Source organism: Citrus sinensis, chromosome 5 (assembly GCF_022201045.2).
Source record: "Citrus sinensis cultivar Valencia sweet orange chromosome 5, DVS_A1.0, whole genome shotgun sequence".
NCBI lineage: Eukaryota > Viridiplantae > Streptophyta > Magnoliopsida > Sapindales > Rutaceae > Citrus > Citrus sinensis.
Genome location: NC_068560.1, coordinates 32,838,265 through 32,851,284, shown reverse-complemented (window position 1 = coordinate 32,851,284; position 13,020 = coordinate 32,838,265). Strand labels below are relative to the sequence as shown.

The following is a 13,020-nucleotide window of genomic DNA, read 5'->3' as shown; positions in this document are numbered from 1 at the left end:
CACAGTTATTTTTAAATACTCCCAGTTTTAGCAGAGGCATGTATTGGAATTCATCGATATCAAATTTATTATGTCATTTAAAATATTTTGGACTAACCGAAATTTCTTAGAAACTCATGAGATAAAGTATAAATGCTTACGATAGGTCACATCAAGTTCATTTACGGTCTGATAGATTGACAATGTTTGAAAATTTTGGGTTACTTCGATCATGGTCAAGGGGCTGAGCCTTTGGCTCAAGCCAAGATTGCACATGACCTGTCCTCTTACGCAATGGCTGAAGGGCATGGGGTGACTGGGGTCCCATTCTCTATTGTTGCTTCTACATTGTATTCGGCCTCTTCATTACGCCTTACATGGGCCACGCCACTCGTTCCAGAAAGTGTTTGTTGAAATGCGTCGTTCAGTAGAATTTCAGATTGCGGGTCATAGAAATACTACTCCCGGGCCCATATTGGATTATGGTCCCACGTAGCCATGAAATCGTATATGTATGTGGGTGTGATCAGTGATCGCATGGGATTCCTAATTAACACGACAATTCTAGTCAATCAAGTCGCCAACATATCATGTGGTTCCAAACAGTCAATCAAACCAAGATTTCTTAATATACTATACTATTGCCCTAATTTTGTTCATTTCGATAGATGATTGTCAAGTTCAATGCCATTATCCCAATCAAAAATTTGTTGTATCTCGTGATATGCATAGTATCTTATTTCATAATGCAGAGACAGTGGCTGCTTCAGAAAATGAATGCATTTTAGAAATCAGATCCAACATTAGGCATGATTTTGAATGATCCGGGTTTGGTCCTATTAAGACACATTAATCATGATAACTTATAATAATAATTAGTATCTTGATTTCTTTAATAAAATACTTCCCAATCACACAACCTTCACGTATAAAATTTGACAAAAAAAGGATAAATTTCAATCTACTCCAGATAGAATGATAATTTGCAGTTTATACTCAAAATTATAAAAATTTCAATCTATCTCTATTTTCGTTAAGAAGATGATGACAAATGAGGGCAAGCCATTAATAAAATTTTCTTTCTTTTAATATTCTTAATAAATTAATATTTTCACACTTTAAGAATAAATTAAAGATTGTAGGTGATAAATTGAAGTTGACCCTACTATAGCAATATATACGTTAAAACTTATGTAAGGTTAAGGTAACCGTGACTAAGGGTGAGTTTGGAATTAAGGTTGGACAACTATAACTTTTAAGTTACAACACTAAAGTGTTAGGTAAACACTAACTGTTGTAGCTTGGGAGTTATGTTGATATGATTTTTCACTTGTATAATAGAAAATATATTATATGTTTAATAATTTTATCAAAATTATTTTAAAATTTATACTTATTATATATTATTAATTTTTGTTTAATGATGGGCAAAGCTAAGGCCCAAGTGTTTTACAGGTAGGTTCCAATTATGGGCCACACCACTCTTCAATAACCCATTTCTTTTACAAGGCCCAAGTTTCGAGTCGAAGACCCATGACTCAACGAGTTATTAAGGAAACTGAACCCGGTGGCTAGCCCCCGGAGTTCTACCATTTTCTCTGCGCCGTAGGCTGTAGCTCCCTGCTGCGACTTTACTTGGAGACGGGAACTGAGACGAAAGAGAATAATGGCTTATTCGAAGGACCAGTTGCTTGCTCGATTAAAGGTTCCCTCTTTCGTCTTCGTCAATTTGTTTTAGGAGCTAGGATCTCAATTTTGTTCTATGATTTTGTGTTAAATTCAACCTGGTTTCTCATTATTTTCCCGCTAGATTATATGCCACGTGACTATAATTGCGATTATAATCAGTTTAATTATTTCATGATTTTAGGCTGATATTGTCATAAACGTCCCATTTCTATGCAGTACATATTTGGATGTGAATTTGTTGAATTATTTGTTTATTATTTTTTCATCTTGGAAAAGACTACACTGTTTTAACTTCTACTTGTAAAGCAATATGTCATTGTTTAGTTAGCAAGCTCCTTTTTTAAATTGAGCTGGCTGTAAATGTATAAATTTTCTTAGGATATTTGTTGTTCGCATGGGAGTTAAAAGTTATCCCACATTGGTAATTGGTTTAGTCAATGATGGTCTTGTGCCTAATGTGGAGAGTTATTGCTTCAATAATTGTTATATTGGTGATAAGAATGATATAACCGGATGATACGATGCTACGGTAATGCCCTTAGATGTAGCCCAAAGATTGTACTAAACTAGGGTCTAATGCCATTAGCTGTTGCATGATAGAAGTTATGCATTTGAACTTGGTGAAGAAGAAACTTTGTTAATGTCGGTTATTGATTGTTGACAAAAGTTAGAAGCTAAGGGTGGGTCATACAATGTAAAATTGAAACTTGAGAAAGTGAAAAATAAAATAAAATAAACAATTGGAGAAAATAGTGGATACTAATATCCCTCAATATGATTGAAATGATTCTACTGGACCACTAAATATTTACAACCTTTGTCTAATTAATAGGAAAGAACAACAACCTCTCTCACGGTCAAACGCATTTAGTGGGAAAAATTCACAGGAGACTAGATTTATTTTTGTTTTGTTTGGGCATGCTAGGATTTTTTTTTTTTTTCCTGAATTGGGTTCTGTTATTCGATGGCTTCTATGGTGTCATTATCCTAGTAAAAAAGGGGGAGGGGTGGGGGGGAGGGAGAAAATGATCTATTGGTACCTTTGATTGGTAGATCAATTTAGACATGTTTTAATTAGAGTATGGGGATATTCTGTTGAACGTTCTATGCATCACATAGATTTCTCTGTGCAGTCTTCTTTATAGGTTGCAGTGTCTATCTTTTAAATTCTGTTAATAACATGCATATTTGGATTTTTAGGATCTTCAAATTGAATTTTCTCAATATGAGCACCCTGCTGTTATGACAGTTGAAGCTCAGGTAAGACAAGAATGCTGAGGTTGGCTAATATATTTTCTAACACCCACACCTTGCATGGTCGGTCATAGACACTTCAGCAGGAATTTTGTTTCTCTTTCAGGCAAAGTATGTTGGGAACATAGGAGGCGGACTCAGTAAAAATTTGTTCTTGAAGGTGCAATATAATACTCAATATTGATGTGAGACTGTTATTTGTTCAATGTTCTAGCCATAGATCTTTCTTTTTTTTTACCTTCCACATTTCTGAAAGAATGATTTCAAATGCTTGTTTTTGCAGGACAAGAAACATAGGTTCTATATTGTTTCTGCATTGGCAGATACAAAAGTAGATATGAAAGGTATAGAGTATAGTATCACATAACAAGCTTAAACGAGCACATTGAGGCGGCATTGACACGCACATATTTTTCTTTCATGTTATTAGTTTCCGCTCATGAGTGGTTAAATACTTCCTGATAGTTAATGAGAGTTCTTTGTGGCCCCCATGTCTGAACAGTTTTATCTCAAAGACTTGGTCTGGGAAAGGGAGGCTTGAGGATGGCTCCTGAGGAGACAATGCTTGAAATACTTAAGGTGGGTGTGTGATTATTGCGCAGTTTTGGTTATAACTTTTATAAACTGATGTTAGATTCTAATTTCTAACATATAAATTTTACCAGTTTGAAGAGTGAACGCCCTTATTTACCTGTTTGAGCAACAAATTTTTCTTTTATTGGAAACTATTATCAAAGGAAAATAGGCTTTCTTCTCTTATCTTTTCCGATGTTTCGCTCTTGGAAGAAAATTGATCGGAACATGTTTCCTTCGTTGACTACAAGTAGAGGCCCAAAGTTACTGGTTGCTTGATCGAATTCTGGGATAATGTGTAATCCATTAGTTCAACATATTAAAATTAACGCTATTAGACTTTGTTGTCAGTTTGATTATTATTCGGTTGGGAGTAAAGATGCTTGCAGAGAATTTCCACGTTCTTTAGACATATTGTACTTTGATTTTATGCTTTTCTGCTATATTAATATTAGGTTATTGTATTAAGGGAGAGTTTCCATGTTTTGGCTAAGTGATATATGACTTGTTATTGAACTTGGAGGAAGATAAATCATAATGGCTGATGGTTTGCATGTGCTTACTGTTCAAGGTGCCGTTGGGAAGCGTTACTCCATTTGCACTGGTGAATGAATCTGCACGGTATGCATTAACTCTTCATTTTGACCAGACTTTGCATTGTACTCCCTGTTTTTATGGTTGATTTTTAATCTGTTCAGAATACAAATTGTTTTGCTTGCCTCCAATTTGAAGTTTTGTTTTTAGTTTGAATGGTTTCAATCTTATGCAGTTCATATTGTTGGCATGGTTGCATGTAGTGTTTGTTTAATTTCTAATAAATTAAAATAGCTTCATATTTGTAAAGGCAAGATCCGGCAGTTTCTACTTTTTGCTGCTGCTTTCTCAGTATTTAGATACACCATGTTATTCAATTGTTGACTCACAGTTGAATCGTTGTGTAATGGTCAATTTCCTCCTGGCTGTAGAATAGCTTAATTTCACATATTTTTTAATAGCATGATAGATAAGTTGTTAGATACATGAGAAGATGAAATAGAGGGTGCAAGATTACCATGTAGAAAGGCTACGGTAAAAAGATGCTGGTGATGAGAACCAAGCATGCTGGTGGTTATGAGAATTGAGCCTGATTTATCTTTTATGAGTTCTTAGGCTTATTTTTTTTGTTTCCAAAAGACCCAATGTAAAAAGTCTGTGTTTTAACATAACAAAAATTGGCATGCATGTCTTATTCTAATAGTTTTTTTTTACATGCTTATCTAATATGCATGTTATCTTATAACTTTCTCATGTGAAGAGATGTTGCACTGTTGTTGGATAAAGGATTCAAAGCTCAGGATCGATGCTTCTTCCACCCATTGTCCAATGACATGTCAATCTGTAAGTGAAAAGTATTTCTATAGGCTGTCACCGGTTTAATTGTTCTGAGTTAATTCCAAATTTTAGTTTTTTAAAAAGCATCTGATTTCTCATGTATCTTTGCTGTTTCCAGCTCTTAACACCAATGATCTTGACAAGTTTCTCAAATCAATTGGCAGAGACCCAGCATATGTTGACCTGGAGGTGACTTCAGTAGTTTGTTGTCCATTTTACCAAATAGTTGTGTTAGATTGTCTATTAAAGTATATCTATATTGCTTGTAGGCTAACCCTGCAGTCGGGAAGGACCAGCCTCCCGACCTCGCTGCTTTTGTTCCATCTGCTTCTACGGTTCTGCCTGATCTTCCTGAGCAAGCATCCGCCGTGCAAAGTGCTGGTGGAAGTTATGTCAATGCAAATAATAACTCCAAAGCAGCCACAGGTAAATTTGCACCATGCTCATCTGTGGACATTGAAAGAATCTAATTTTATTTAGCCCAGTTAGGTGATATTGATGTCAATAGTTCTATCTCACAATAATAACAGGCTCTCTCATTTGTATGTACAAGAATTGTAATGCTTATGCTGTGTCAATTGAGCTTCTGAACCTGCAGTTCTCTGTTTTCTTTTTTGATGCAGAGAAAGCCATGAAGCCAGCCAAAGATGTACAGAATGTCAAGGACACATCGGCCAAAGCTGTAAATCCGTCAAGCTCTTTCACGGATGCAGAGAAATTTGTGGAAGAGATTCTGGACCGAATATCTGCTAAACTACTTTCAGAAGTATGTGAAAAAATATTCTATGTTGATCTGTCTCAATTGGTAATCTGTTGTACTCACTTTAAGAAATCGGTAATGTTTTCATTACCTTTAAGAAATTATTTATGCAGACCAAGGAAGGAAATATCACGCAGCAAGGGCAAGAGCTCGGAAATGAAATAGCCAACAGATTGAGAAAATGCTACTACCCAGAGTTGAAGAACCTTGCTGTAAGTTTTTTTTTTTTTTTTTTTTCATACAACTGAACTTTTCTTTTTCCAATACTTCCTGTGGAAGCTGCAATTAGTTTCTTAATGATTTAGCGTAGTTCATGTGGAGCATTTTAGTATTTTTCAAGCATGGGTTGCAGCATTAATACTTTTTACATTTGGTTGGGATGTGTGCATAAGCATCTATATTCAAGAAGTTTGGGTTGCCCTCTGGTAATAATGAAATTGTTATTGCAGACAATTTTCAAGAACACGGCGTATACCCAAGGGTTTCATGCTGGCAAGGCATCTTCATTGACACAATGCCCAAGAACATGAGATATAAAGAACACTTTCATGCTGCTACTTACAATCAACTCAAGCATGTGTGAACTGATTCGTGATGAACCCTTTCGGCCTCCTACTCATCTTCCGACTCTTTGTTCCCCAAACCATTGAAACAAAAAGGAAAACGACGTCAATGTTAGAACATTTTTATGCCATATTGGTGAAAACACATATATGCACTCATTTAAGCATTTAGTTCCATATTGCTCGCTGCAATCTGAGGTGACATGTTATTAACGTTCACTCCATTTATCAATGCATGATGAATATTGAGTTCATGGTTCATGTTATCTGGAAGCTAGATAATTGGTTGGATCATATTAAAGACGGGAAATCTGGAGAAAGAATGAATTCTCAATCTCGTTTGAGTATATATTCTGGTGTCGAAATTCAATTTGACGAATAAGGACTGACGCATACAAAGCTGAAAACCCAAATTACACCATGAATGCTTCACAAAGAAATTGAGTGTTTCTTCAAGTAAGTATCCATCACCGTCCCATAATTAGTTTACGTACTTATGAATTCCGTATATTACATCTATAAGAAGTCAATATAAGTCGCGCCGAGCAATAACTGTTGCATTCAAGGCTACAGAATACCGCAATGGCGCCATCCTGAGTTTTCTGCTGAAAAATTCATGATAATTTCAGTGTCACATCGCCGTCACACATAGCCTTTTTTTTTTTTTTTCATTTAGAAGATGATCAATCTTAACATCCCAATCAAATCGAAAGCATGAAAGTAAATATTACCGATAGCAATAGTTCAATTTCTCCTACCTTGGGAAGAAGCAATATTGTCGCCCTCCGGATTAATTCTTTGATTATACCTTGACCGAAATGGCCATAAAAAGGCCAGCTGCCGCAACCTCAAACACCTCCTCCGAGCACCATCACCATGTTCGTCATCACTGTCAACATCGTGGCTGCTGGATGCACTGCTAACTGGCACCTCATGTCGACAAACGGGGCAAGAATTATGCAGCCTCAGCCAGGGAACAATGCATTCGCTGTGATAAATATGCTTACAAGCCAACTCCCTCGCTTCCCCTCCAACCTTAAACTCCTCTTTACAAACCGGACAAGTGTTGTCATTGGCCAAATGTGATTCCATGATCTCTACCGTCGGTATCGCCTGGATGGCAGCCTCCGGTACCGGAGGTGGTCCAGGCCGGTCATTCTGTGTTATTTCTTCAATCAGTTGCTGCATTCCCTGACCAAGAAAGTAGTCTCTCGGATTAACAGCAGGAGGTAAAGGATTTTGACCGGGGCGCAAGATTGGTTCCAGCAGATTTGGAGGCTCCGCATGTCTAAGAATAATCCAAGTCCGAGGACGAGGCAGAGCATCCGTTTCTTCATTTGTGTTGCCATCAAAACTACGATTTCTCCGTGGTCTCCTGTGAACATTGCTGCGTCCAATACCAGGTTCTTGGTCGATGTTAACGTTTCTGCGGCGAAACCAGGACCGCCTTCGAGCTTGCGTGGGTTCTTCTTGATCATCAAAAAGACCATGATCGAATCGCCTGATGGGAGGGTCGAGAATGAGAGAGAGTGCTTCCAGCAAACGTGCCTCAGGGGAAGGATCAAAAGCAGTGAAATCAACGACTAGTCTTGGTCGAGATATCTCAATTTCGGAAACAAAGTGGCCCGAACATCGAGGGCAGGCGATTTCTGATGGGTTGGTGGATGAAATTCTGACGGCTCTGTGGCACTGGTAGCACCAGTAAAGCGGGTAGTTTCTATTGGCGCCGTTGCCATTGCCGTCCCCATTAGCATCGTTGGCGCCGTTGATTCTTATTCTAGGTGGGCTCAAAGACATGACGTTTCTTTGAAATTTTTAGTGTGAGGTAACGAATTTTGTTGGTGGGTTTTGAGATTAAATGAAGGGGGAAATTGAGTGCACATAAGGAAAGGAAACATTTATGAAATAGGAATGGAGAGAAAGGGAGCAAAGTATATGTGGCTTTCTGGGTTTGCAAAAAGCGATTCTCGCTTTTTTATGTTTGGTTTCGGTAGGGGCAATTTTTTGCCGGCTCATTGTTCGCACTGTTGTCGTTAAAGCTAAGGAAAGGATGAGTGAAGGTGTGGTTACAATTTTACAAAAACCGAAATACTTTTGTGTTTGATAGAGGCTTTTTCAGAAAATTGAAATTTGGAGGGAATGTAACGGTTAACTACTTTCTTCCTGGGAGGACGCGTTAGAGTCTTTGTGTACTGACGTAACTGCCCATTTGGTTCTTCGATAGTTGACTCCTCCTGATTACGGATGCATTTGGGAATTAGGGCCTATATTCTATGAGAAATTCTCTATGTTCTTCAAAAGTAAATCTGGTATTTTTGCATTTCTAGTTTGGATTGGGGTTACGAGTCATGAGACCTAGCCCAAGCCCAATGGGCTGGCCCATTTTGCAGAATTCGATGGCTGAAACAACCTAAGACAATAGTATTGAAAGTTATATGTAGGCGTTTTATAACATGATTTCGCTTTTGTTTCTCACTTCTCAGCTTGATTATGATGAATTATGATTACATAACTGACCTCTGAATTATAATTGCATGGTTTAAAAATATACACTAAGAAATTGATCCTTTTTTTTTTTTTTTTTTTTGAGAAGAAAGACATGGATCTTTAATCTTTCTCTATCATTCATTTACAAGTTTATGCTCAAAAGATTTTGATAAAATAAACCAGACCCTCATCTCCAGCAAATGGTATATATAATTAGAGAAATGGTCACCTCAGCATTTGGGAAGGAAACGTGTCTTCAGTTAACTACTTCATGTGCATGTGGAACAGTGGAAGTGGTAGACTTTAAAGTTCAAGGTATTTATGATTCCAAGGAACGATTCATCATTTTCATCCCAATTCAATATATATATATATATAGATTTGCTAGTGTTAGGTGAACGGCTGAACGCTGATCTGTCCTGTCCTTTAGTAATTGACCAATCTATGCTCCAAATCGTACCATAATTTTGAGCTGTTTCAAATCTTCAACAATCACCCCAACGGTTGTTTGCTTGTGATCCCTAAGACACTTAATTTGTGACCGCATCTCCTGTTCTGCTGATTTATATTTATATATATGCCTGCTATTTGATTGAGTACCAACGACGATGTTTGATTCTCGTCGTCTGTGAGGTAGATTTTTTTTTTCTCTTAATATTGAGGCTAAATGAAAACCATATGAGCATAAAAATTCAGATCACAATATACCTAAATTCAATCTAGATTATACAGAATTATAACTTGTTTAACTTCTGACTTGTAGTGTAATATTTATAATTTTTTTTTACTAAAAAACGAAAATATAGATATTTATTTTCCTAATTCAATATTTTTATATTGTAGGAGATAAGAAATTAAATATACACCAAATATGGGACATAATAAGTCTTACCTTCCAACATCTTTATTATATACAAATAAATTACCGAAATACGAAACCTAAATTAAAAAAAAAAAAAAAACTGCAATGTAAATAAAAAGAAATATTAGAGTGGGATGAATTCTAACAAGAATTTAATGATAGTTGAGAGGCGGCGTAATTAATTAATATGATTATTTTTTTATAAGAGTATTTTTGTAGTTAAATAAAAAAAAATTTGCAAGGTCTAGCCCGGGGTACAGCCCCATTAGCTTTGCGACTGGTTGTGTGTAAGCAAATCTAACGAGACGGCCACTTCGGCCTTGGCCGAAGTGGTGGGCTGCTGCCCTCACAAGCATTGTGAGGGCAGCGGTTCTAGCCCCCACAAAAGCATTGTGGGGGCTAAATGTTCTTTATATCCTTCTCCCTTGCGAAATGCAAGTGGAGTATGGACATCCTCTCCTGTGAGGGTTTATTTGTATTGGGCATGTACTTCATAGAATTTATTGTAATAATGTAAGTCTCAATCATGTATATCTGATTATAAATATCAGTGTAATACCTCTGCTACAATAAGCAGTTGTTGTAAATATCTGTGTAATGCAGTAATCTGATGAAATCAGTCTAAAAAAAAAAAAAAATCTAACGAGACGATGGCTAGAAAAAGACAAATAACTTAATTATGTGAGAAGATAAGTGAAAAATGATCATGATTCATGAAGAGCTAGCCAGGATAGGGAGATTAATGATTAAGTATACATTTCACTTATTCTTTATAATTGCCTTGTCATAAATAGTAGTGCTACTAAATAATTTTGTCTACTAAATCATAGTCTTTTAATGTAAAATAGTTCCTCTCGAAAAAGAATAAATATGTGTTGTGTAATTGATAGCATGATAAAGGAATAATAATATCATAAGCAGGCGCAAAAATGATAGATATCACTTGGGTGGGTTTTAGTAATTAAGAAGATGCCTCACATCAATATATTTCACTCAATTCTTTTGCCAGAAATTAGAGAGTAACACAACCCAACCTCCTAAATCAACTAATTTTTTTTTTGCCCCAAAATAGTTCAGATATTGAGCTACGAACAGTCGGATCTTACGTTATATATTTTAAAAAAAAAAAAATTAAACCTACATAAATGCACATATATAGAAAAGCTTCGAATTCCTTTCCCATGACTGAAAAAAAATAAATGATTTACTTATCAAACTGTTGAACGATTTCTATAAAGAAAAGGCTCTTTTGATCAATGTATTATGCTGATTAACTATACTATATTATGTTAATAACCAATAACTTTTTGCACTTGCATGTAGTTACACAAATAAAATAACAATTACAACAGTTCATATAGTTAAATTATAATCATAAGTAATTACATTTTATTTAAAGTTAATTGTTATGATCATCTTAGTTATATCATTTGGACGAAATTGGCTCGGGGATCTCGTGTTCGATATCCATTAACGATAATTTTTTTTGGTTACATTATGAAGCTATCAATTCAATATACACACGCAATTATATGTGTATTAAAATTATTTCTCCAGCGGATTCAAAATGGTAACGTAAAATTAGACAACTATTCTAATTAATAAAATGTTAAATTATAACAAGACGGCAGTGTATAATCAATCTAAAAGGGCGAGAGGAACGTTGAATGTTTATTGTTTAAAAGGCCGGAGAAGAAGGAAACGAAGAGTGTTTCGCAAGCAAAAGAGAGGCTGACGATATAATGATAATATAAAATATATAATAATAATAATAATAATAAACAAAAGCCGACCACATCAAGATTTTATAGACCGTGACATGGAGCTACCCTCATAAATGTTGCTGAATCATCGTAAGCGCCGCGCGTATTTTTGAACAAATCACACGGTCAACCCTTCGCTGTCAGAAATTTCGGACCCACCAACTCATTCAATCGTACGGTTGTGGGTGGGAATTATTTTCAAACCCATTTAATTACTTTTATTATCATCCATGGTTGACTTCAATATATATATATATATATACAGGGTATGCCAAGTATTTCTTTTTTTTTTTAAGGAAACATTTTATAAAAAGAATATGCATGAAATTCAAGAAAATGTTAGTCTATAATTTAAAAACATTCTATTTACAAACAAAATTAGGGAAACCAAAAAAAAAAAAAGTATTGATCGTTTGCTATTTTCTAAACTAATCGTTCAGAAGAAAGATTTTATAAACATAAATAATTAGGTTCTTTTTTTTTTTTAAGTGTAATATTCGGTGTAGAGAAAGATAAGAAAAAGACGAGAGAAATTTGCTTTCTCTCTCTCTTTCATTTTTTTTCTTTAGTTTTCTCATTTTTCTCAACACCAAATATATATATATATTTTTTATATGTATATGCAAAAGGAGTAAGCGTGGAGAGATTTGATCCATCTACTAAATTAATGAAACCTTACATTATTATTGAGTGCCCAACTTTCCTCAAAGTCAAAAAAGGAGACAGGATTAGGTGACTTAAACCAAGCTCACAGGCTCCATAATTGTGACGGAAAAAAGAAGAAAGTTCGTCATACTGCAGAAAGAAAAAGAAAATAAAGAAATGTAACACATTTGGCTGCAACAGTTAAAGCTTTTTAATGTGCGCGAGTATGTATATGCATATATATGTATAGATATATATCATGGTCAATTTGGACTTGTTAGGATTTAAAAACTTAAAATGGTCTTGATTTGAAAAACGTTTAAAAGCTCAACAACAACACAAAAGGAATGAAAACGACGTTGCGTGTAAAGTCAGAGCAAAGTATTTGCTTGAACCCGCTAACAAAATTTGAAAACTTGTTAGAAACCCCTTGTCTTGTGTCTCAAGCCAATTCTAAATATTCCGTCAACAAACCCAAAGTCAAGTTAATATATATATATATATATATATAGGCAAGTAATAATTCAATGAAATGTGTTGTTTATATATATATTATGAAAAACAACATTACCACGTAGTGTTAATTGTAAAAGAGCTTGTTCCGTACGGACTTTTGTACCACGTAGTATTTTCATAGAATTTTTGTTTCCACTCCCAAAGATTTTTTATATAGTGAGATTATAATTGCTCAGTTTTTATAAGGGCTTTACTCATCATGGTCTACAAATTTAATCTAGCTTTAAGAAAGACCATTTCTGATTGTGGATTCCCACCTTAATCAATAACACCGAATATTTGGAACAACCAATTTCTTTTATATGGGATAAAGCAAGTTTCCCAGTTTATGCAGCAGCCAAACAAATTGCACCTCTTATAGAAGAAAGTAGTTTTTAACAATGCACTTAAAGAAGTGGTTCAAACAGAGGGGCTTAGCCCGGCTAATTATGGAACCACAACAATTGGCCAATAAGGGTCCAAACACTTTTATCAATTGTTTGATTAAATTGCAAGCAAAAGAGGGAAGCTTCAATGGAATTGTCTGTAGTTGGTACATTTTACTGCAGCTAGGACAAC

General features: G+C 35.3%; 2 protein-coding genes across 4 annotated transcripts; one reads left to right on the top strand and one right to left on the bottom strand.

Annotated features, from left to right (window-relative positions):
* The first annotated feature begins 1,517 nt into the window (after positions 1-1,517).
* LOC102621756 (uncharacterized) lies at positions 1,518-6,443 on the top strand. 2 transcript variants are annotated; one of them, XM_006472687.4, is made up of 12 exons: positions 1,518-1,684; positions 2,869-2,928; positions 3,029-3,082; positions 3,206-3,266; positions 3,425-3,501; positions 4,067-4,116; positions 4,790-4,872; positions 4,985-5,055; positions 5,136-5,292; positions 5,490-5,632; positions 5,740-5,838; positions 6,076-6,443. In XM_006472687.4, the coding sequence occupies exons 1-12, from the start codon at positions 1,646-1,648 to the stop codon at positions 6,154-6,156; spliced, it is 975 nt and encodes a 324-aa protein (XP_006472750.2). In that variant the 5' UTR covers positions 1,518-1,645; the 3' UTR covers positions 6,157-6,443. The 2 variants fall into 2 exon arrangements, with proteins under 2 accessions (XP_006472750.2, XP_006472749.2); XM_006472686.4 differs by having other exon boundaries at positions 5,725-5,838.
* Positions 6,102-8,789, bottom strand: LOC102622239 (E3 ubiquitin-protein ligase RING1). Of its 2 annotated transcripts, none has more exons than XM_006472688.4 (2): positions 6,948-8,788; positions 6,102-6,794 (listed from the first exon to the last, which is right to left on the bottom strand). In XM_006472688.4, the coding sequence occupies exons 1-2, from the start codon at positions 7,984-7,986 to the stop codon at positions 6,757-6,759; spliced, it is 1,077 nt and encodes a 358-aa protein (XP_006472751.2). In that variant the 5' UTR covers positions 7,987-8,788; the 3' UTR covers positions 6,102-6,756. The 2 variants fall into 2 exon arrangements, with proteins under 2 accessions (XP_006472751.2, XP_052297358.1); XM_052441398.1 differs by having other exon boundaries at positions 6,453-6,791; positions 6,948-8,789.
* Positions 8,790-13,020: the final 4,231 nt, after the last annotated feature.